General features: G+C 43.5%; 1 protein-coding gene and 1 long non-coding RNA gene across 6 annotated transcripts in view; one reads left to right on the top strand and one right to left on the bottom strand.

The window, feature by feature from the left end:
* The window catches only part of LOC134294761 (uncharacterized), a 428,900-nt gene that overhangs the window by 160,243 nt on the left and 244,307 nt on the right, over positions 1 to 24,350 (top strand). The gene's annotated exons all lie outside the window — the stretch shown is intronic.
* LOC134294738 (Fanconi anemia group A protein-like) overlaps positions 1 to 24,350 on the bottom strand; it is a 35,475-nt gene that overhangs the window by 3,483 nt on the left and 7,642 nt on the right. For 2 of the 5 annotated variants that reach the window (XM_062966373.1, XM_062966375.1), the window contains 4 exons: positions 24,121 to 24,273; positions 23,807 to 23,897; positions 22,104 to 22,264; positions 19,883 to 21,630 (listed from right to left, as the gene is read on the bottom strand). In XM_062966373.1, the coding sequence (XP_062822443.1) occupies positions 21,597 to 21,630; positions 22,104 to 22,264; positions 23,807 to 23,897; positions 24,121 to 24,273 (439 nt within the window). In that variant the 3' untranslated portion in view covers positions 19,883 to 21,596. Of the gene's footprint in view, positions 1 to 12,176; positions 14,950 to 19,882; positions 21,631 to 22,103; positions 22,265 to 23,806; positions 23,898 to 24,120; positions 24,274 to 24,350 lie in introns of those variants that run through there. The other 3 variants (XR_010001444.1, XR_010001445.1, XM_062966374.1) reach the window with 3 other exon arrangements.

Below are 24,350 nucleotides of genomic sequence, written 5' to 3'. Positions count from 1 at the left end.
AGCCTGCGCCACAGCCCGGCCTTCAAAAGGTATTTTGATACATGCATTTGATACAGTTTAGGCACTTTATACTTTTAGGGATTGACACAGTACATAAAAGATACAAGTTATACAGAAATCATCAAATTGATACATTTTATTAAAGATGATAGTTTGTAGGGTACAGTTGCTGCTAGATCCATTCTGGAACCTCTAGTGCTTTGACATTTTGCAACTCCAGGTCTATGGAAAAGGTTTTAATAAAAAAGAAAAAAATATTATTTGCTTGAAGTCTCTTGATGAACTATAAAACTTTAGGGGCGGGGGTGCCATGGCTCGACAACACTATTATGGTATGTTTTTAAGTATTATTATGTATTTTAATTAGGTTGTGTCTTGCCTCGAGCCATAAGGAAGGTTGGGTTGCTGACCTGAAAGCTGCCAGGTTCGAATCCCACCCGGGGAGAGTGCAGATGAGCTCCCTCTATTAGCTCCAGCTCCATGCGGGGACATGAGAGAAGCCTCCCACAAGGATGGTAAAAACATAAAAAAAAATCCAGGTGTCCCCTGGGCCACGTCCTTGCAGATGGCCAATTCTCTCACTCCAGATGCGACTCAGGTTGCTCCTGACACGAAAAAAGCCATAAGGAAAGGTGGGTAATAAATAAAATTTATTATTATTATTATTTTATTATGACACAGCAAGCAAGATAGATATGCTGGATTTCGTATCACAAAATCACAAGTCGATCACTTCCCAAGTGTCTAGGACTGTGTGATGTATTTTCGGATGATGCGTGCAGATCCCAGTAGGGTGGCCTTTTGCAGTTGGCAGATCGTGATTTTGTCAATGTCTATTGTTTCCAAATGCTGGCTGAGATCTTTTGGCACGGCACCCAGTGTGCCGATCACCACCGGGACCACCTGCACTGGTTTCTGCCAGAGTCTTTAAAGTTCAATCTTGAGGTCCTGATAGCGGCTGAGTTTTTCCTGTTGTTTTTCGTCAATGCGACTGTCACTGGGATGGTGACATCAATGATCCAAACCTTTTTCTTTTCCACAACTGTGATGTCTGGTGTGTTGTGTTCCAGAACTTTGTCAGTCTGGATTCGGAAGTCCCACAGTATCTTTGCATGCTCATTTTTCAATACTTTTGCAGGTTTGTGATCCCACCAGTTCTTTGCTGCTGGGAGATGGTACTTGAGGCATAAGTTCCAATGAATCATTTGGGCCACATAGTTGTGCCTCTGATTGTAGTCTGTGCAATTTTCTTACAGCAGCTGAGGATATGATCAATGGTTTCGTCGGTTTCCTTGCACAGTCTGCATTTTGGGTCATAAGCTGATTTTTCGATCTTGGCCTTAATTGCATTTGTTCTGAAGGCTTGCTCCTGGGCTGCAAGGATTTATTATTATTATTTATTTATAAAATTTATTATTTATTTTTAAATTAATTTTTAAAATAATAATAAATATTATTATTATTATTACTATTATTATTATTATTATTATTATTATTATTCTTCTTCTTCTTCTTCTTAGTTTAGCTTACCTTGTTTTAGCTTTGCCTCACCTCACCTTGTCTTATCTTCAGTGGGATCACCACCTCTTCCTTACTTTAATCTATGATGCTAATGTAATGCCATGTGACTGCTGTTTTAACATGGCTGAGACTACATCTTGGGAATGTTAATTTTGTGAGTTTCAATTTCTCAAATCTTTCAGAAGGACCAGTAGTCATGCTGGTTAAGGAATGTTTGAACTGTAGTCCAAACACTAACTTTTCCAAGCTCTGGCAGCATCTCGACAACAGAGACAAGCCATTCCATATTGGTATCTAATTTCTCTTTTCTCCAGGCATACTGAAGGAAAACAATGGGCGAGAAAGAAGAAGGAACTGCAAAATACTTGGTCACCATTTGTTGAACTGCACAGTTCATTTTGAAATAGCATTTGCCTATTGAAATATTTCCCTCCAAGGTGTTCACACAGAAAGTATAAGCAAATACTCCTCCAAATTACAAGCCTATAAAGCTTGATTTGACTGAAGCAATGTGACTGTCTCCTCAGGACTAAACTATTTGTGGATTGCTATTTAAACACACCAAGCAGTTCATTATCATTTGTGTTTCTCTGCTGGGCTTTTACCCCTTTGTAAATCCACTTAAGTCCTGGATTGAGACATTCCTAAACCTGCCAGGTCATTCCTGCTTATCTTTCCCATGACACTCTGTCTTCTAATCATCCTGAGGCCATGTCATTGCATTTCTACATAAAGCAGTTCTAGATGAATGGGGATATTCCTCCCCCATACTCCAGCTCTGCTTTTTTTGCTATGGGTTGAAGGGAGGGGGCTACCAGCACAGTTTAAACACAGACAGTATGACAAATGCATGGAGATTTTCTCAAGCAGAATAGAGTTTGCGACCATGGACTGAATGTTAAATGGACCATGCCCTAAACATAAAAACAACCCAAACATACCTACTTGATTTATATTAATGCTCCCGCCCCGCACCCCATCCCACCCTTCTGGTCAAAGGTTTAGGCACTTCAAATAGTTTCCCAGGGCAACTTGACTGTGACAGACTTTTAAAAAGCTTCAAGACATAAATTGAATTACAGTATGCTCAGCTTGTGGTTGCTAGGGAGATTCCCAAGAGTGAGAGAAAGTTCCTGGTGATTCTTTGCTAGATGTTGTGTGGATTCTTTTCTTTTGCTTTCCTCCCCCCCCCCCCCCCCAACTCTTCTTTTGGGAGACTGTGAAATTAAAGCTTTGCGAGACAAAACTGAAGCTGGCATGACCCTATGAGAGAACAAATTTGCATAGAGCAGATTTTTTTAAAAAGCTAAAAAAATCTTATAGTCAGGTGAGTGGTTTTCGTTGAATCTCTCTAGGTAGTAAACCTTTTCCTTTGCCTCACTTATAGAAATCTGGAGGGTGGGGAGATTGGATCACAAACTTCTATAATGTCCAGACTTAACACAGACCTTCAAACCACTTGGTGGGGGTTGTCTGTTAAAACACCCCTCCTGAAAAGAGGCTTCTTGCAAACTTAAAACTCATCACATCAGGCCACAAGGCATATACAACTGTCTTCATGAGAAATGCAGAGTTTGCTCTTCTTGGAATCCAGACTTTACAGACTTGTTTCTGTTGATGCTGGACATTGGATTGGATGTTATGTTTTAAATTTGGGAATTTCTATTTTGAGTCTGAGAAAGCACAGAAGAGCTGCAGGAACCCACTCACTGACCAAAAGTGAATGAGTGAGGTTAAAAAGAAATATACACGGAAAAACAAAAACATTTACCTACAGAAAGCTATGTCAGATCCACTCCATGTCCCACCAGCAATATCCAGTTTTGATCCACTGCCAAGCAAGAGCATTCCACAAGAGTAATTCTCAGAAATATTTTTGAAAAACAAAATAGTCCAATAACAACAACAACAACAACAACAACAACAACAACAACAAGCAGAGGCATAACACCATTGCTCATATGATTCATTGGAACTTGTGCCACAAATACCATCTATCTGTGACAAAGAACTGGTGGGATCACAAGCCAGAAAAAGTTACAGAGAATGAACATGTCAAGCTACTCTGGGACTTTCGAATTCAGACAGACAGGGTTCTGGAGCACAATACTCCTGACCTCATGATCGTGTTAAAAAACAAAGTATGGATTGTCGATGTTGCAATCCCAGGTGACAGCAGGATTGAGACGAAACAACTGGAAAAGCTGACATAATATAAGGATTTAAAGATCAAATTGCAAAGACTGGCACAAGCCAGTCAAGGTGGTCCCCATGTTTTATCAAGCAAAACATGATAATATAATGTACCCCATGTAAGCCGCCCCGAGTCCCTGTTGGGGAGATGGTGGCGGGGTATAAATAAAGTATTATTATTATTATTATTATTATTATTATTATTATTATTATTATTATTATACAAGAGACATAATCCATACATAAAATAAAAGTACATAATACTTATGACATGCTACTAATAATTATGTTTTGGATTCTATCAGAGCCCAGCTCTGCCTTAAAAGAACTTATATCATAATACACCCTTTGGAGTCAGGTTGCTGTGAGTTTTCCGGGCTGTATGGCCATGTTCCAGAACATGGAACATGGCCATACAGCCTGGAAAACTCACAGCAAGCCACCTACTTTGTGTTGATTTTGCCCTTTTCAATTCTACAAAAGTGGTTTAGCTTTAAACGATTTCTATCAGCTGAGTGGCAACATTTACAACTAAAGCATCACCACTTTCCTTTTACACACAAGATGTCAGTGCTGAGGACTCCAATATAAACTAGATTTGCTGATGTTACATTGGGTGAGTTCAGCATCCTGATGTTGAAACTCTCCAAAACCTTAATAACACCTTAGCCAGATTGTCTGAACTAGTGGGTTGAATCATGAAGGCTACTCACAAACCCTCCACCTGATGTTAATACATTTATAAGTGCTGGATGTTTATCCACTTCACCAGCCATCACAATTTTGTTCCCCATTTGGTCGCAACCTCCCAAGTTCTTGACTTCTTGATATCACTCTCCAACAAGGATCTCTCCTTAACATCTCTGAAATATGACCTTCCAACTATATCTTACATGTTTTCCTCAGGTTAAGTAGACACTCTTGTTTTACAGACCCATTAGTATAAGTCTTCCTTCATGGATATAAAACCCTTCAGCCACTTGTCTTCTCCCTTTCCTGTCTCAGGTTGGAGTCTCAAATTGGTCTTGTCCCAACTTGAGCACATGGCCACCTTTGACCTCTTAATGCTCTCTTGGAAATGTTTTTTTTCTGTTTCTTGTTTGTGTGTGTGTCAGGAGCGACTTGAGAAACTGCAAGCTGTTTCTGGTGTGAGAGAATTGACTGTCTGCAAGGACGTTGCCCAGGGGATGCCCGGATGTTTTGATGATTTTACCATCCTTGTGGAAGGCTTCTCTCATGTCCCCGCATGGAGCTGGAGCTGATAGAGGGAGCTCATCCATGCTCTCCCCAGGTTGGATTTGAACCTGGCATCCTTCAGGTCTGCAACCCAACCCAAGCCACAAGGCTTTAACCCACTACGCCACCGGGGGCTCAATTTTTTTTTGTTGGCCATTACATTGGGTAGGAGGGTACGTGGATTGTATGCCCTTAGGGTAGATCCCACAAATCTTCAATCGCAATAAAATGATCCTCCATCCAGACATTTCTTTCCTCCCTAAAGCAACCTGGCTTTTCATATCATTAATCAGAAAATGTTAAATACTGTAATTGGAGATTTATAACACTTTATTATTATAATATGGATTTATAATACTTTTTTATTACTATACTAGCTGTGCCCGGCCACGCGTTGCTGTGGCGAAGTCTGGTGGTCTGGGAAATAAAGTATTGAGGAATTGGTGGTAGTTAAGGTCAAGGGTAAAGGTTTTCCCCTGACGTTAAGTCCAGTCGTGTCTGACTCTGGAGGTTGGTGCTCATCTCCATTTCTAAGCCGAAGAGCCGGCGTTGTCCGTAGACTCCTCCAAGGTCATGTGGGATGACTACATGGAGCGGCGTTACCTTCCTGCCGGAGCAGTACCTATTGATGCACTCACATTTGCATGTTTTTGAACTTCTGGGTTGGCAGAAGCTGGGGCTAACAGTAAAGGCTCACTCTGGCCCCCAATTCAAACCTGCGTCCTTTCAGTCCAGAAGTTCAGCAGCTCAGCGCTTTAACACGCTGCACCATCAGGGGATATTATTTCCTAAAGGTTGTGAATATATAATATTTCTGATTGGTTTTTTTTGTTTGTTGGAGGCAAGTATGAATGCTGCAATTAGGAAAAATGATTAGGATGTAATGGCCTTGCAGCTTTAACGCCTGGCTGTTTCCTCCCTGAGTGAATTTTTTGTGGGGAGGTGTTAGCTGGCCCTGATTGTTTCCTGTCTGGAATTCCCCTGTTTATTTACTGTCCTGGTTTTAGAGATTATATTGTTCTGAATTATTCTATCCCAGTAATTATTTCATATTAAAGAAGAATCTCACTTATCCAACATTTGCTTATACAATGTTCTGGATTATCCAACGCAGTCTGCCTTTTCATAATCAATGTTTTTGTAGTCAGTGTTTTAAATTCATTGTGATATTTTAGTGGTAAATTTGTAAATACAATACAGTAGAGTCTCACTTATCCAACATAAACGGGCCGGCAGAATGTTGGATAAGCGAATATGTTGGATAATAAGGAGGGATTAAGGATAACCCTATTAAACATCAAATTAAGTTATGATTTCACAAATTAAGGACCAAAACATCATGTTAGACAACAAATTTGGAAGAAAAAGTAGTTCAATACACAGTAATTCTATGTAGAAATTACTGTATTTATGAATTTAGCACCAAAATATCATGATATATTGAAAGCATTGACTACAAAAATGCGTTGGATAATCCAGAACGTTGGATAAGCGAGTGTTGGATAAGTGAGACTCTACTGTAAATACTACATAGCATTACTGTGCATGGAACTACTTTTTCTGTCAAATTTGTTGTATAATAGGATGTTTTGGTGCTTAATTTGTATAACGATTACCTAATTTGATGTTTAATTGGCTTTTCCTGAATCCCTTCTTATTATCCAACATATTCACTTATCCTGCCGGCCTGTTTACGTTGGATAAGTGAGACTCTACTGTATATTGATAATCTTAAATTATCTGCTTAGAACTGGATTATATGAGGCCCCTTCTTCACAGCTGTATAAAATGCACACTGAAGTGGATTATATGGCAGTGCGGAATCAAGATAATCCAGTGCAAAGCAGATAATATAAGATCATAAATGGGTTATATAGCTGTGTGGAAGGGCCTTGAGTCTACACTGCCATATAATCCAGTGCAAATTAGATAATCTGTGGAAGAAGTCTAAGTGAGGCCTAAATCTGCCTGTCCCCTAACTGAAACCTGGCTGTCCCTTGGCTGGTTGCTAGGCAACCAAGTGGGCAGAGATTAGCCCTCTAAACTGGCAGCAATTGGATAAAAAAAAATTATTGCTCTCCCTCTAATTAGGACTTTATTTTTCTTTTCTTTTTGTTGTATCAACCTTGAGGCGTGGATGATGGGTTGTGTTGTCAAATTTTGAGGTTGGGGGGCCTGTACTTTTGTTGTTTTGTGAATTGCCGTGATGCCGTCACTCTTTTATATATATAGATGGCTTAAGGGTGCTAACAATAAAAGTGGCACAATCCAAAAAAGCTCATTTTGCCAAATGGTATTAAAAGTTTGCAGGATATAATTTTAAAAATTAAACTAACAAGCAGGTATAAAATTACAAGCCTTGGGGAAGCAGCAACATCCACAGGAGTTATTGTACAGTTTATTGAAATTAAATGTAATTGAGAAAAAGATGGCAGATAAGGGAAGGCAATGGGGGCTTAAACTGTTTGGGTAGATTCATAAGGAACCCTTTCCTTTAATAATAATGTTATTATAAGGGTGGTTTTTCAATACATATATATCTGTTATGTCGTTTAGGATTCTATTGCTTTTGGGCAGGGGATGTTTGAGGCATTCATCTTGTGGGCAAAGGCTGGCGCACAGTTGTATAATTTCTGCTTTATTACCTTTACTGTAACAGCACTTGGCAATTCAAAAATAAGTTCAAATATTTGGTCATAAGCATTAACAGTTGAAAAGGGGGGGAGGTTAACAAATTGTTGTTTTCAGATGCCAAATAAGAGTGGGATGGTTTTGCAATTCTACATAACCAATTCCATACGTCTCCTCCATCCCAGCACTGTTTCTTCCAAGGAAAGCTGTCATACTAAACACAGTTAGTGGAGAATAAATTCCAGAGAAGGAGCATATTTGTGAGATACGTTGCTTGCAGAAAACTCCTCTAAAAGTGTCATAGCACTTTAAATATGATAGATTTATTGTGCCCACCAATGTCCATACCTTTCCATGGTGGTGGTATTGCATGCTTCTGTTAGGGAAAAGGCAATGATGATGGCAGCAGTGCTACTGGGAGGGTCTCCCATGTCAGACAGACCTTTGCTGAGGAGCAGACGAAATGTACCAAACAGCCACTGGGCAGCAAGAAGATCTATCAGGGACAATGAAAGAGGCACCATAGGTAATGCTTTTTACTACTGAGCAAAGGGAGGTATAATGAATACTTTTGAAGATCATTTGCCACAGAAACCCTTTGATGAGACAATCCAAAATGAAGCAAGAGATAATAATAATAATTTATTATTCTTATTTAATAATAATAATAATAATGGATCATTGATGTTGCCATCCCAGGTGACAGTCGCATTGACGAAAAACAACAGGAAAAACTCAGCCGCTATCAGGACCTCAAGATTGAACTTTAAAGACTCTGGCAGAAACCAGTGCAGGTGGTCCCGGTGGTGATCGGCACACTGGGTGCCGTGCCAAAAGATCTCAGCCGGCATTTGGAAACAATAGACATTGACAAAATTACGATCTGCCAACTGCAAAAGGCCACCCTGCTGGGATCTGCATGCATCATCTGAAAATACATCACACAGTCCTAGACACTTGGGAAGTGTTCGACTTGTGATTTTGTGATATGAAATCCAGCATATCTATCTTGTTTGCTGTGTCATAATAATAATAATAATAATAATAATAATAATAATAATTTATTTTTCTATCCCACCACCATCTCCCCGAAGGGACTCGCAGCGGCTAACATGAGGCCAAGCCCAAAACAGAACCAAAAAAGAACAATTTCAACAGATATGTAGAGATAATGCTAGAAGATGAGATTCCCAGGTTGGAGAACACTCAATGAGCTTCTGGGATTTTTTTTTTTAGGCAATCCCTCGTAGTTCGAGGATGATGGTCCTCCATTTCTTGGAAGACGCCTGTGCATGATTTTTTTTTTTTATGTGTGGAGGTAGGTGCACGGCTGGTCAACACACAGTCTTCACAGATTGATGTCCCAGCAGTGGTGTGATTAACACAACAAGAGTAGCTTCTCAGTCTGTTGCAGCCTTCTTCCGCCTTCACAGCCGTTGTAACATGTACCATGTTATCCTTCGCCTGCTCCGCCGTTGAGGTCTTTGGGTCTTCGGATTGTTCTTGGTCTGGATCCTCCCCTGTGGCCACTCCTGAGAGTGCGTGACTCCAGTAGTTGTGCCCACAGGTTCATTGAAACACGCAAGCCCCCTCACCACGTCAAGGTGACAATCCAGCCAAAGACAACTACAGACCCTTCTGCACTGGCCCAAATTTGCATGAAATGGTCACAGCTTTATTGGCATTACATTTGTGGAGGCTGGCATGACATAAAGCATAGATTTGAGATAGGTGCCAGGTGTAAAATGAGCCAAACCTTTTAAACTGACCCAGCCTTCTGACCCCAAAACAGGAAGCAGCTAAGAGAAGGTAATAGGGTAACCAATCAGGTGGACTGGCACTTATCTCAGGTGAGGCAGGATAAAATCCAAAAGATCAGTATCCAAAGATTGCTTTGGATAATCCAGAACATTGGATAAGTGAAGGTTGGATAAGCGAGACTCTACTGTATATAGAAAGATCCCATGACACCCTCATGGTAAGACTACAAGCCACAGAAAGAGATAGATATTATTATTATTATTATTATTATTATTATTATTATTACTATTATTATTATTATTATTATTATTTTCATGTCCTTTGTGATTCAATTCAAAGGACAAGGGAGAAATGAACAACTAGGATGGTTCCGATCAGCGGCTTTGAAGCATGAAAATTGCTTCTCCTAACCACTACCCAGTTATTTATTTATGACAGTATGGATCCAAAGGACTGTGCAACAAGTTCTGAGGGGGTTTTTAATTCATGTTTCTCAATCTGTTATCCCCAGGGATACCTTACAAATTATTTTTGAAATAATAGAGAATTTCTTCCCTGCTTTTTTCACAATCTGGGAAGGCACATTGGAACAGCCAGGTCTTCAAGTTCTTTCTGAAGACTGTCAATGTAGGGGCCTGTCTGAGATCCTTGGGGAGGGTGTTCCAGAGTCGGGGGGCCACCACGGAGAAGGCCCTGTCTCGTGTCCCCACCAACCACGCTTGTGACGCAGCCGGGATCACGAGTAGGGCCTCTCCAGATGACTGCAGTGAACGCGTGGGTTCGTAGACAGAGATGCGGTCACGGAGGTTCAGGGCTTTTTAGGTAAGCACCTGCACCTTAATTTGGGCTCGGAAAATAAATGGCAGCCAGTGGAGCTCCTTGAACAGGAGGGTTGATCTCTCTGTGTAAGGGGCCCCAGTTAACATCCTGGCTGCCGCTCGTTGGACCAGTTGGAACTTCCGAGCCGTTTTCAATGGCAGCCCCACATAGAGCGCATTACAGTAGTCCAGTCTGGAGGTGACCAAGGCATGGACCACCCCGGCCAGATCAGCCTTCGCGAGGTACGGTCGCAGTTGGCGCACGAGTCTCAATTGTGCGAAGGCCCTCCCAGACACCGCCGACGCCTGGGCCTCGAGTGTAAGCGATGAATCCAAGAGGACTCCCAAACTGCGGACCTGTAGCTTCAGGGGGAGTGTAACCCCATCCAGCACAGGTTGCCACCCTATACCCCCTTCAGGCTTACGATCGACCAGGAGGACCTCTGTCTTGTCGGGATTGATCTTCAGCTTGTTCCTCCTCATCCAGATAGACACAGCGGCCAGGCACTCGTCCAGCACCAGAGAGGCCTCCTTGGAATTAGGTGGAAAAGAGTAGTAGAGTTGTGCGTCATCTGCATAGAGGTGACACCCAACTCCAAAACTCCGGATGACCTCTCCCAGCGGTTTCATGTAGATGTTAAAGAGCATGGGAGACAGAGTAGAACCTTGCGGGACCCCACAGCTCAAAGGCCAGGGGTCCGAGCAGGCGTCTCCCAGCTTCACCATCTGGGATCGACCCTCCAGGAAGGATCTGAGCCACGACAAAACCGTGCCCCCGAGACCCATCCCAGAGAGTCGTCCCAGAAGGATACCATGATCGATGTCCAAGAGAACCAACAGGGTCACACTCCCCCTGTCCAGCTCTCTACGGAGGTCATCCACCAAGGCGACCAAGGCTGTCTCGGTGCTGTGACCAGGCCTGAAACCAGACTGTGACTGATCTAGGTAGTTGATGTCATCTAGAAAGCCCTGGAGCAACCACCCGCTCCAGCACCTTACCCAAGAAAGGGAGGTTGGAGATTGGTCTGAAATTGTTCAGCACCGTGGAGTCAAGGGAAAAATTTTTAAGGAGTGGACGAACCATGGCTTCTTTCAGATAAGATGGAAAACCCCCCTGCTCCAACGATGCATTAATGATCAACACAAACCAATCAACCAGCCCCTCCCTGGCCGATTTAATTAGCCAAGACGGGCAAGGGTCCAGAGCTGACGTGGTTGCCCTCACAGCCCCAAGGACCTCTACCACGTTCTCAGGAAGAACAAGCCTAAAAGAATCCCACAAAATTGGACAAGCAGATGCCTCAATCACCTCCCCTGGCACTGTGGTGGAATTGGAGTTGAGCTCAAGGCGTATCTGAGCGACTTTGTCTGCAAAATGGTGTGCAAAATTGTGACACCGAGTTGCTGGGTCGTCCAAAGCCTCCTCCACCACAGGTGGCTGAAGGAGTTCCCCAACGACCCGAAACAACTGCTCAAACCACTCCAGTGCTCGTATTGCTGTTCACCAGGATGCTTCACTGAGATGTGCTTTCTTGGACAGAATTCAGAAAAGAGAAAATGGCAGCAAGAGTTTCTGCCTGCTCATGTTCCACCTGCATTTTTGGTACAATATAAGGAGGAATCCAAATCCCCAACTTTAGAGTGACCCTTTCTGCATGAAATGAGGAGAGATCCAAATTTCTAACTTTAGAGTGAGCCAACATTAGCTCTAACATAGAGATTTATTGAGAGGATTTATTGAGTCAAGGGTCTCATTGTCTTCTTCTGGAGCTCAGAGTGTGTGAACCATTCCAAGTCATTCAGTGGGTTTCCATGGGTAAGTACAGATTCAAACCCTTGTTTCCCATAGTCCTAATCCAGTACTCAAAACACGATGCTATTTCTTTCCATCTTGTTCCTTGTTTGGAACTCAAAGCAGCTTGCAAATAAATTGAAATTTTCCAATTCCAAAAAGTAGGAAAATTTAAACAACCAAAACTCAACTTAAAACATATATCACTCTCACACACAGAGCAATTAATAATTATATAAATAAATATTTATTGAATAATACATTATACTATGTATGAATATACTAGGCATGTGCGATCCATGAAAAAGTTCTAAACTATGTTCAAAAGTAAGGGGCACTGACGCTTTGTTTCTAAAGTCCTTTCTGAATGTTTGTGGTAAAAGTTTCAGAACTCTAATGAGATTTATGAATCTTCATAAGTACTTTGTTAATGGTGGTCATGCATGCGCAAAAGGGAAAATATCACTGGCATTGGGGAAACTTCAGGGGCTTCTCTCTCCCTCTTTTTTGAGTTATTCTGGTGAAACTTGCTACAGTGGTGGAACACATTTATCACGGTTAGCTCACCACATTTCAGAACATTTGGCTTATCCATGGATTTTTGGCAAATTTTCAAGGTTTTAATAATAAACATTTTTAATAATAAAGAAAATCTGTTCCTGGTTTGAAAGTGTTATTTCCTGTTTCATTGTGTCGTCTTTACTTTGAAAGTAGTTGTTCTACTCCAGAAACTTTGTTTTTGTGGCAGAAACTGGTGGAGACTCAACAAAGCAAAATGTGCTATCTATAGGATGATGTCCCTTGAGCAAAGACACAGTTTTTACAGTGTAATAAACTTTGGCCATATTTTTATGACAGAACCAAATAGGAAATGACATTTATAACCCAGGAACAGAAATCATATTACAGGCACCATCAAGGGACTTCTAGACTGACCCCCTTCTTCCAGGCAGAAAGCCACCATCCAAACTCTCGTGACATCCATTGCTTCCCCTATTGAGTTGGAGATGACACTCAAGACACATCCATAAAGGTCATTACTTTTTGACAGCACAGCACAGAGATTTGCTTAGAGTAAATCAGTCAATTATCCACCCCCTTCCAAAAAAGAAGCTACCTCCCACAATGCCTTCCTCATGGCAATCGGGCCAAAGTAAAAGTATTGGCTTTTTAAAAAGCAGTTTATGTTTTCTTGGCTTTGCAAATGCTCGAATGCTTTAGTCCTCTTTGCAGATTCAATCAGTTTATTTTATACTAGCTGTGCCCGGCCACGCGTTGCTGTGGCGAAGTCTGGTGGTCTGGGAACTAAAGTATTGAGGAATTGGTGGTAGTTAAGGTCAAGGGTAAAGGTTTTCCCCAGACATTAAGTCCAGATGTAGAGAAATATAATTTGGAAGTTGGAGAAGATATTTTGAATGTGGAATTCCAGCTACATACATACACATACCCAGACCCAGACGCACATCCATATATATATATATATATATATATATATATATATATATATATACAGTAGAGTCTCACTTATCCAAGCTAAACGGGCCGGCAGAAGCTTGGATAAGCGAATATCTTGGATAATAAGGAGGGATTAAGAAAAAGCCTATTAAACATCAAATTAGGTTATAATTTTACAAATTAAGCACCAAAACATCATGTTATACAACAAATTTGACAGAAAAAGTAGTTCAATACGCAGTAATGTTACGTTGTAATCACTGTATTTATGAATTTAGCACCAAAATATCTTGATATATTGAAAACATTGACTTCAAAAATGGCTTGGATTATCCACAGGCTTGGATAAGTGAGGCTTGGATTAGTGAGACTCTACTGTATATATAATAACCTGCCTGGCTGCTTCCTGCCTGGGGGGGAATCCTTTGTTTGGAGTTGTTAGGTGGCTGTGATTGGTAATGTAGACAAAAATAATTTGGAAGTTGGAAAAGGGACATTTTGAATGTAGAATTCCAGCCACACACATACACACACCCAGACCCACATGCACATCCATATATATATATACATATATAATAACCTGCCTGGCTGCTTCCTGCCTGGGGGGAATCCTTTCTTTGGAGTTGTTAGCTGGCTGTGAATGTTAATTTAGATAAATATAATATTGAAATTGGAAAAGGGATATTTTGAATGTGGAATTCCAGCCACATACATACACATACACAGACCCACACGCATATATAACCTGCCTGGCTGCTTCCTGCCTGGGGGGAATCCTTTGTTTGGAGTTGTTAGCTGGCTGTGATTGTTAATTTAGACAAAAATAATTTGGAAGTTGGAAAAGGGATATTTTGAATGTAGAATTCCAGCCACACACATACACACACCCAGACCCACATGCACATCCATATATATATATATATATATACATATATAATAACCTGCCTGGCTGCTTCCTGCCTGGGGGGAATCCTTTGTTTGGAGTTGTTAGCTGGCTGTGATTGTTAATTTAGACAAAAATAATTTGGAAGTTGGAAAAGGGATATTTTGAATGTAGAATTCCAGCCACACACATACACACACCCAGACCCACATGCACATCCATATATATATATATATATGTCCTGCTCACTTCAAAGGATCAGTCTGAACGCAGATCAGAGATGGCTGCTCTCAAATCCAATCTTTATTGAAGAACACATGACTTTGGAAAAGTCAGGAATGACCCAATGTTTACATACAACTATTTTTATAACTTTTGATGCTACGTAACACCACACGTAAATATCATCATCAAGTCCCACCCCACAATATCACATTACTACTTTACTATTTTCACACACTAGACCAATTATAATTGTTTATACTTTCGGCCCCAAGTTCCCAGGCATATTCTATCTTCTTCTGCCAGGTGCTCCTGGGATTGTTTATGTTATGACTCCCAGTTGCAGGGCTGAATTACCAAAGCCCTGTAACTGGGTTCCATGACATGGTGCCCTCCTTTTCTTCGTCCTCCTCTTCGGTTCTTCTTTCATCACAAGCCTGAAACAAAACAATAATTCTATGTGTCCATTTTGTCCAAAGTACCCATATATTTTTTCAGTAAGCTACGATGGAATACAGGGTGTATTTTCCCTAAACTTTTTGGCAATGTCAACTGGAAAGTCACCTCGTTGATAACACCCTGTATTCTAAATGGTCCAATATATTTAGGGCCCAATTTTTTCGAAGGTAGCCCCAGTTTGATGTTTTGGGTACTTAGCCACACTAAATCTCCTTTCTCCAATTTATCACCTTCCACCCTCTTTCTGTCTGCGAATACTTTATACTTTTTATGTGCTTCTTTTAAGGATGCAGTCACTTGACTCCAGCATTCCATCATTTGCGCTTTCCATTTCCCTGCCTCTGTTCCCTCATTCTCTGTCCATCTCGGCAGCTGGGGCAGAGGCTGTATTTCATACCCGTAAACTACCTCAAAGGGGGTTTTATTTGTTGCTGAATGTATAGTCGAATTAAAAGCTAGTTCTGCAAAAGCCAACCACCGAGACCAGTCATTTTGTCTCATGTTAGAGTACATTCGAAGGAACTGCCCAAGTGTCTGCTGAGTACGTTCTACCGCCCCATTTGTCATGGGGTGAAAAGCAGAACTTAAACTCCTTTCTGCTCCTAGCATTTCCAGGAATTTTTCCCAAAATTTTGCTGTGAATTGTACTCCTCTGTCACTGACAATTCTACTGGGACATCCATGCAGTTTGTAAATGTGGTTTATGTACAATTCAGCTAGTTTCTCGGCTGATGGTAGTTTCGTCAGTGCTATGAAGTGGGCCTGTTTAGAAAACAGGTCCAATACTGTCCAAATATAACGATGTCCTTTGCTAACCGGTAGTTCCCCCACAAAGTCCATAGCTACACATTCCCAAGGTCTGGTAGGTTCTGCTACTGTTTGTAATAATCCCATTGGCTTCCCTCCTCTCGATTTATTTCTGGCACAATCATCACATTGAACAACATAATTTTTTATGTCCTTCCTCATCCCTGGCCACCAGCAATGTTTTGCTATTGCTTTTGTTGTTTTTGTAATTCCTGTATGACCAGCGCTCTGGTTGTTGTGAAAACGATGCAAAATCTTGATCCTTAATGTTGCTGGGATATACAGTTTTTTGTTCACAAACCAAAATCCCCCCTTCTGCTCCCCCTGTTCTGCATTGGATGCGATCCACTGGTCTCCTTCATAAGACTGTTTCAGCTCGTTTCCCCAATTATCTTTTCCGTCGAGTTCAACCATAGCAGTGTTCTCTTTTTGGGTTTGTGCTCTTGTCCTGACAGCTAAGCCCCATTGTTTGTCAGAGAATATTGTTCCCTCTTTTGCTGTGGGTATTCCTTCGTGTTGAGGCATGCGTGAAAGAGCATCCGCCAAGACATTCTGCTTCCCTTGAAAAAACTTTAATTGGAAATCGAATCTGCTGAAGTATTGCGCCCATCTAATTTGTTTGGGGGACAATTTTCTAGGAGACTTTAAATACTGTAGGTTCTTATGGTCAGACCAAATTTCAAATGGGATTCCGCTTCCTTCGAGGAAGTGTCGCCAGCATTCTAAGGCTTTTAATATGGCTAGTGCCTCTTTTTCCCATATCGGCCAACATTTTTCAGTTTCGCTGAACTTCCGGGACAAATATCCACAGGGTTTTAAGTTCCCATTTTGATCCTTTTGCAATAGTACTGCCCCATACACACAGTCTGAGGCATCGCAATGGATTATGAAAGGGCTCCTGATATCGGGGTGTTTTAGAATGGGTCCTTCTGTGAAGCATTCTTTTAGGGTTTCAAATGCCTTTTGGCATTCTGGCGTCCAACTCAGTTTGGCGCCAGGAGCTTTTACTTTTGCTGTCTCTCCTTTCCCTTTTGTTTTTAAAAGCTCAGTAAGGGGTGCAGTTATTTGCGCGAAGCCTTTTATGAAGGATCTATAAAAATTTGCAAACCCCAGAAACGATTGCAATTGCCTCCTTGTTTGAGGCACTCCCCATTCTTTTACATCTGCTACTTTAGCTGGATCCATAGCTAACCCTTCTGGAGATATCCGATACCCCAGAAAGTCAATTTGAGTTTTATTGAATTCACATTTGGACAGTTTTGCGTACAGCTTTGCTTCTCTTAGTCTCTGCAAAACTTCCCGGACCAATTTTACGTGCTTTTCCTTATCTTCAGTTACGATCAAGATATCATCAAGAAATATGAATACCCCTCTGTACAATAACGGGTGTAGTATTTCATTTATAAGCTGCATAAAGCAGCCGCCTCCGTTTTTTAACCCGAAAGGCAAAATTTCGTATTCAAAATGGCCGAATGCGCAGGAAAATGCAGTTTTCCAAGTATCCTCCGGTTTGATCCTTAATTTATGATACGCTTCAATTAAATCCAGTTTAGTAAATATGCTCCCTTTCTTCAATACGGTAATTAAATCCTTGACTAAGGGCATAGGGTATTTATTGTCCTTAGTAATTGCGTTTAAATTTCGATAATCAATGCACAATCTTAGGGAGTTGTCTTTCTTTCTCCTAAATAACACTGGGGCCCCGAGAGGAGAATTGGATGGCTTAATGAAGCCTCGCGCCAGGTTTTTATCAATGTATTTCCTCAATTCCTCCTTCTCCTGCACAGACATGGGATACACTTTTGGTTTGGGTAAGCTTGCTCCTGGGGTTATTTCAATTTCTACTTCTATATTCCTTTTAGGAGGCAATTTACTGGCCTCTTTCTGATTGAAAACATCCACAAAGTCCCTGTATTCAGGTGGCAATAGCTGTGGGTCTATTTCCCCTGCTTCATCTTCCTCGTCCTCCTCTTCTGCAATTTTGCTTATCTCCCATTGCATCTGCTGTTCTTTGAATGCTAGGCTTTTTCCTCTCCAATCTACTTCAGGATTTGCCTGTTCGAGCCATGGTATCCCTAATATTACGTGGTATGTGGCAATAGGGGCTATCACAAAGGATATTCTTCCTTCCCATTTGCCTATTTTACATGGGATTCCTCGTATTTCCTTTGTAGATACTTCCCCAGCAGCGACTGATCCATCTAGCTGCGAAAATGCAATTGGGGAGTCAAGCGCCATCTGCTGGCATTTCAGCGCTCCTGCTAACTCCGGGGTTATGATATTTCTAGAACACCCACAATCCACAAATGCCTTGCAGGTGGCCCGATTTTCTAGCCCTGAGAGGCAGATTGGCACTACTATCATGCGGTTGTCCCGACTCACCAGTTTTTCTGAAGATTCTGGGGCCTGCACCTCCTCTTCCGCGCGCCTCCCGGTTGCTGGCTTGGGCTTTGGGGCTTTTGGCGGCTCCCCCTTCCGGGCCCAGCATTCTGCTGCTCGATGGCCCGTCTTCCCACATACAAAGCATCCCGGTTTAGGTTTGTTGTCATCTCCTCTGGAGGGAATCCCCGGCCTCCCTCCGGGTCTTTCCTGCTTCCTCGTTTCTCCTCGGCCCCTCGCCACCGGTCTTTGCTGGCCGCTGCCGCTCCTGAAGCGCTTTACTTGGGCCAGGGTGGATTCGACGCGCCCCGCTAGTTGAATCCATCCCTGGAGCGTTTCGGGGTCGTCTCTGTGCGCTGCCCAGCTGAAAATCTCGGGGCGCAGTCCCTCTTTAAATAATTCCACTTTGGTCACTTCAGACCATTCTGGTACCCTTTCCGCGAGGTGAAGGAATTCCTCTGCGTACTCGGGCACTGTTTTGTCCCTCTGCTTTATTCCTTTCAGCTGGTCTCGAGCCCTCAATTGCTCTAGCCGGTCTCTGAACCGGTTTTCCAGTGCGGCGAGGAAGCGGGGCACTGACCTCAGGCATGGGTCGCGTCTGGCATGAAGCTGCACATACCAGCTGGCTGCTCCTCGCTTTAGTGTGTTGCCGATGGCTCGAACCCTGCTTGCCTCGGAGGGGAATGTGTGTGCATTGTCTTCCATGTATCCTCTGATGCTAATTAGAAAAAAGTTCAGTTCATCTGATTCCCCTCCGTATTCTAGTTTGAGGTCTTCCCTTCTAGGCATCCATTCTGCAGCTCGTTGATGCTGTCTGGGAGGCATGGGGAAGGGTTGCATCAGGTTTCCTCGGGCGGCTCCTTGGAACACGCCGCGCCCCACTCCGGTGGTCATTCTGCGCGGCTCCCGAAAGTCTGCCGCCGCTGTCGGCTCTTCCGCCCATCCGCATACTGGCCTTGCTGTAGCCCCCTCATCTCGCCTTTCCTCGTCGTACGGCACATCCTCCTCCTCTTCCTGGATCCCCCGCTCCTCTCCGCCTTCGTCTGCAAATCCACTGGACCCGATCCCTGGCCCCAGTGGCCTTTCCACCCCGACGCCCATTCGGGGGGTTGGGAGCTCTGTTGGAGATGGCGGCCTCAGAGTTCCCAGGGCTCGCTGACGCTCCACTTCTCGCGCCATTCTGTCCCGGAACTCCAGCTCCCGCCAGTATTCCTCATCTCCCTCGTCCCTTGCCGCCACGGGACTCTGCGTTGAAGCTCCCCTCTGGCTCCAATCGCCTCCTTTGCTTGGCTCTCTCTCGGCGCCATATCGGATGTGCTCTTTTTGGAGATTCTCTTCCAATATTGGCACTATTCTCCCCACGGTATCCGACAGCCTGGATAAGTGAGTTTCCAGGATGGATAACCGCAGGGCCACGGTCTCCGGCATGCTTCCTCCAGATCCCCAACTGGTTTCTGCCGCCGCCGGAACGCCTCTTTCCCCTCTGGGAATCCTCTGGGTCACGCCGTCCGGCTTGGGGTACCCCGTAGAGGAAGCTATGGCTTGCAATGTCTCTTCTGCCAACGGCAGAGCTCCCAGCGGAGGCCCCTTTGCTCCGTCATGGCTTTGATCTCCTTCCCTGCTCATTATCACTTCACTGCAAATTTGCAGGAGGGTGAGAACTGGATTCCTGACTTAATTGTCCTGCTCACTTCAAAGGATCAGTCTGAACGCAGATCAGAGATGGCTGCTCTCAAATCCAATCTTTATTGAAGAACACATGACTTTGGAAAAGTCAGGAATGACCCAATGTTTACATACAACTATTTTTATAACTTTTGATGCTACGTAACACCACACGTAAATATCATCATCAAGTCCCACCCCACAATATCACATTACTACTTTACTATTTTCACACACTAGACCAATTATAATTGTTTATACTTTCGGCCCCAAGTTCCCAGGCATATTCTATCTTCTTCTGCCAGGTGCTCCTGGGATTGTTTATGTTATGACTCCCAGTTACAGGGCTGAATTACCAAAGCCCTGTAACTGGGTTCCATGACATATATATACATATATAATAACCTGCCTGGCTGCTTCCTGCCTGGGGGGAATCCTTTCTTTGGAGTTGTTAGCTGGCTGTGAATGTTAATTTAGACAAATCTAATTTGGAAGTTGGAAAAGGGATATTTTGAATGTAGAATTCCAGCCACACACATACACACACCCAGACCCACATGCACATCCATATATATATATATATATACATATATAATAACCTGCCTGGCTGCTTCCTGCCTGGGGGGAATCCTTTCTTTGGAGTTGTTAGCTGGCTGTGAATGTTAATTTAGACAAATCTAATTTGGAAGTTGGAAAAGGGATATTTTGAACGTGGAATTCCAGCCACATATACACACACCCACACCCACAGGCACATCCATATCTAAACCTGTCCTGTGTCTCCTGGGGGTCTGTCTCTCTCACACACAGAGAGAAAGGGAGGGCTGAAGTTGGCCCATGCCTGGCCTAACTGTATTTCTTCCCCAGAAAAACATGGGAAAGTGTTTCGACACCCTGTATTTAATTGTTGTCCTGTAACATCCCTGCAGGGCAGGTGATCCCAGCTTGCAACCCAGGAGCCAAGAGGAAGAGCCTGCCTCTGGCCACCCTGATCAATTAACGGGCAGAAGCGGGGCCTCACCTGCCTTTGACGGGGCCTGGGGGGGAGGCATGGCAGTTGCTTCTCCTTCTCCTCCTTCTGCATCTGGCTTCTCAATGGAGGCAGTGTCACTGTCGGACGAGGCCACCTTCCTGGCCTTTGAGGTGGAGTGCCGGGCCGAACTCGGCTGGCTGAGCCGTTACAGCCACAAGGTCCTGTCCATCTGGGCCCGCGCCCTGCCCCCCAGAGGGGACTCTACACTCCACAGCCTCATGGGAAGAAATAGGACGCCTGTCCCTTTAAGAAGTAGCAGCAGCATTGTGTGAGTTTTTCGGCCGTATGGGTTAGGACTCCAAGTAGTATTCTCTCGTGGCAAGCATTCTCAGGGGTCTGTTGGAAGTGAGGCGAGAGGAGAAAGACTCCGGGGCTCCATGCCGCCCTCCTCTCTCCCGCTTCTTTGCCGTATTTTGCAACTTATTATGGGTTGGTTTGAGTTCGGTGAAGCTCCGGCTTCTTTCTCGCCATGGGGCGATGGAGGCGGGGAGAGAGGGTGAGTGTTCTGTGTGTGTGTGTGCGGGCGCGCGGGCGCGCGGGCGCGGGGGGGGGGGGGGGGAGTTCGCAGGCCCTGATTGGCTGTTGCGGTTTTTGGGCTTTTGTTGGCCCTGTGATTGTGCTTGTAGTGAAATTTTGTTATATCTTACTGGAGGCGGGGATGATGGATTGCGTTGCCAATTTTCGAGTTTGGGGGGGCTGTAGATTTGTTGTTTTGTCCATCGCCGTGATGCCATCACTCTTTTATATATATAGATTTGACAATGCTGTGTCCTGCCTGGAGCCGAAAGGAGAGACAGGTAAAATAGTAATAATAATAATAATAATAATAATAATGACACAGTACGAAATCCAGCATATCTATCTTGTTTGCTGTGTCATAAAATAATAATAATAATAATAATAATAATAATAATAATAATAATAATGTGTTGTTGTTGTTGTTGTAATCCAGAGTAACCCCCACAATGATGGTAAAAACATCAAACATCCAGGCGTCCTCTGGGCAACGTCCTTGCAGACAGCCAATTCTCTCACACCAGAAGCGACTTGCAGTTTCTCAAGTCACTTCTGATACTAAAAATACTTTATTTTTCTATCCCGCCTCCATCTCCCTGCAGGGACTTGGGGCGGCTAACATGGGGACAAGCCCAAAGAACAAGCAGTACATATGTAAACAACATCCTCAAACAGGTAAAATAAACAGTGGAGATGGGGCCTCGGTGTCCCTCGCAGACTGCGTGACTTCACCTGGTTTGAAGGAACAGTTCTTGCTGCCGGTGCATTTCTTCCCCGCTCTTCAACCCTTTGAGCCTCTTCTGGAAAACCCGGAACAAGAGGAGCTCCTCTTTGCCGCCACCGGACACAGGCCAGGCTCTCCTGCGCTCCAGCTCCAGCTCCAGCAGCATCTCCTGAAAACAAGGCAATAGAGGATAGAGCTCCTATTTGAGATACCTGTAATTAATTTGAGATATCTGTAATTAAATTGTCATAGTTCAATGTTATGTAATCTTGGGATCTGTAGTTTGGTGAGTGAAGGCTCAAGTCCCTCTGGGGAGAGAGGGCAGTCTAGAAATAAAGAATTATTATTGTTATTTTATTATGTCACAGCAAACAAGATATATATGCTGGATTTCATATCACAAAATCACAAGTCGAACACTTCCCAAGTGTCTAGGACTGTGTGATGTATTTTCGGATGATGCGTGCAGATCCCAGCAGGGTGGCCTTTTGCAGTTGGCAGATCGTGATTTTGTCAATGTCTATTGTTTCCAAATGCCGGCTGAGATCTTTTGGCACGGCACCCAGTGTGCCCATCACCACCGGGACCACCTGCACTGGTTTCTGCCAGAGTCTTTGAAGTTCAATCTTGAGGTCCTGATAGCGGCTGAGTTTTTCCTGTTGTTTTTCGTCAATGCGACTGTCACCTGGGATGGCGACATCCATGATCCAAACCGTTTTCTTTTCCACAACTGTGATGTCTGGTGTGTTGTGTTCCAGAACTTTGTCAGTCTGGATTCGTAAGTCCCACAGTATCTTTGCGTGCTCATTTTCCAAGACTTTTGCAGGTTTGTGATCCCACCAGTTCTTTTCTGCTGGGAGGTGGTACTTGAGGCATAAGTTCCAGTGAATCACTTGGGCCACATAGTTGTGCCTCTGTTTGTAGTCTGTCTGTGCGATTTTTTTACAGCAGCTGAGGATATGATCAATGGTTTCGTCGGTTTCCTTGCACAGTCTGCATTTTGGGTCATCAGCTGATTTTTCGATCTTGGCCTGAATGGCCTTTGTCCTGATGTCTTGCTCCTGGGCTGCAAGGATCAGGCCTTCTGTCTCCTTCTTCAGGGTCCCATTCGTGAGCCAGAGCCAGGTCTTCTCTTTATCAGCTTTTCCTTCAGTTTTGTCAAGGAACTTTCCATGCAATGTTTTCTTGTGCCATCTGTCAGCACTAGTTTGTAGTGCGGTTTTCTTGTACTGGTTTTTTGTCTGTTGTGTTTTGAGGAGTTTCTGATTTTTGACTTCAATCAAAGCAGGTTCTTCACTTTGCTTTACATATTCTGCCAGGGCATGTTCTTCTTCTTTGACTGCTTGTTTGACTTGTAAGAGTCCTCTGCCCCCTGATCTTCTAGGCAGATATAGCCGGTCAACATCACTGCGAGGGTGCAGGGAATGATGGATGGTCATGAGTTTTCTTGTTTTTCTGTCCAAATTGTCCAGTTCCGCCTGTGTCCAATTTATGATGCCAGCAGTATATCTTATGACAGGTATGGCCCAGGTGTTTATGGCTTTGATGGTGTTGCCTCCATTGAGCTTGCTTTTGAGAATTTTTCTGACCCTTTGTGTGTATTCTTTACTGACCAGAGTCGTCACATGTAATATTATTACATTATTATTATTATTATTATTATTGTCACCATACAAGCCCCAAGAGACGACTGTGTGCAGATCTGAGTCACCTGCAATCTGGCGTAGATATCGGGGTTCCCTCTCCTCTGGAATGTGGAACGTTTGGGATTATTTGGATGGTTACACTTTCCCAACTCAGACCTAGAATTTGAAACAAAGGCAGAAGTGTTAGATATATGGTGGCATCACACAGGGATGCATTGGGAACATCTCAGAAAATAGGATGCAGCTGCTCTAATGTCGATTGCATTCAACTACATGAATACATATAACCAAAAACATCAGTCTTTTAGTAAAAAGGCTTCTTGGGGTAGATACTTTGCTTTGCTTTGCTCCCAAAGATATTTGCAAAAGCAACTCAGACCTTGATGTGTGTATCACTGAGCCCCTCTGTCCGAAATCCAAGACGGCGTCAAGGAGAACGGCGCAGGCCTCTCTTAGGTCTCCCTCGCAGCCGCCAGCAGCGACAGACAGAGGAAGAAAGTGCTGGTACAGAGCCCAGTAATGGAAGTCCTGCCTGCAAACAGAGACAGAGAAAACCCCACTTTGATTACGGGCCCTTAAAGTCACACACTCTCGGCTTCAGACGGAGTC

Source organism: Anolis carolinensis, unplaced genomic scaffold (assembly GCF_035594765.1).
Source record: "Anolis carolinensis isolate JA03-04 unplaced genomic scaffold, rAnoCar3.1.pri scaffold_19, whole genome shotgun sequence".
Classification (NCBI taxonomy): Eukaryota; Metazoa; Chordata; class Lepidosauria; order Squamata; family Dactyloidae; genus Anolis; species Anolis carolinensis.
Note: the sequence above shows the minus strand (reverse complement) of the source record. Positions and strands in the feature narration are given on the sequence as shown.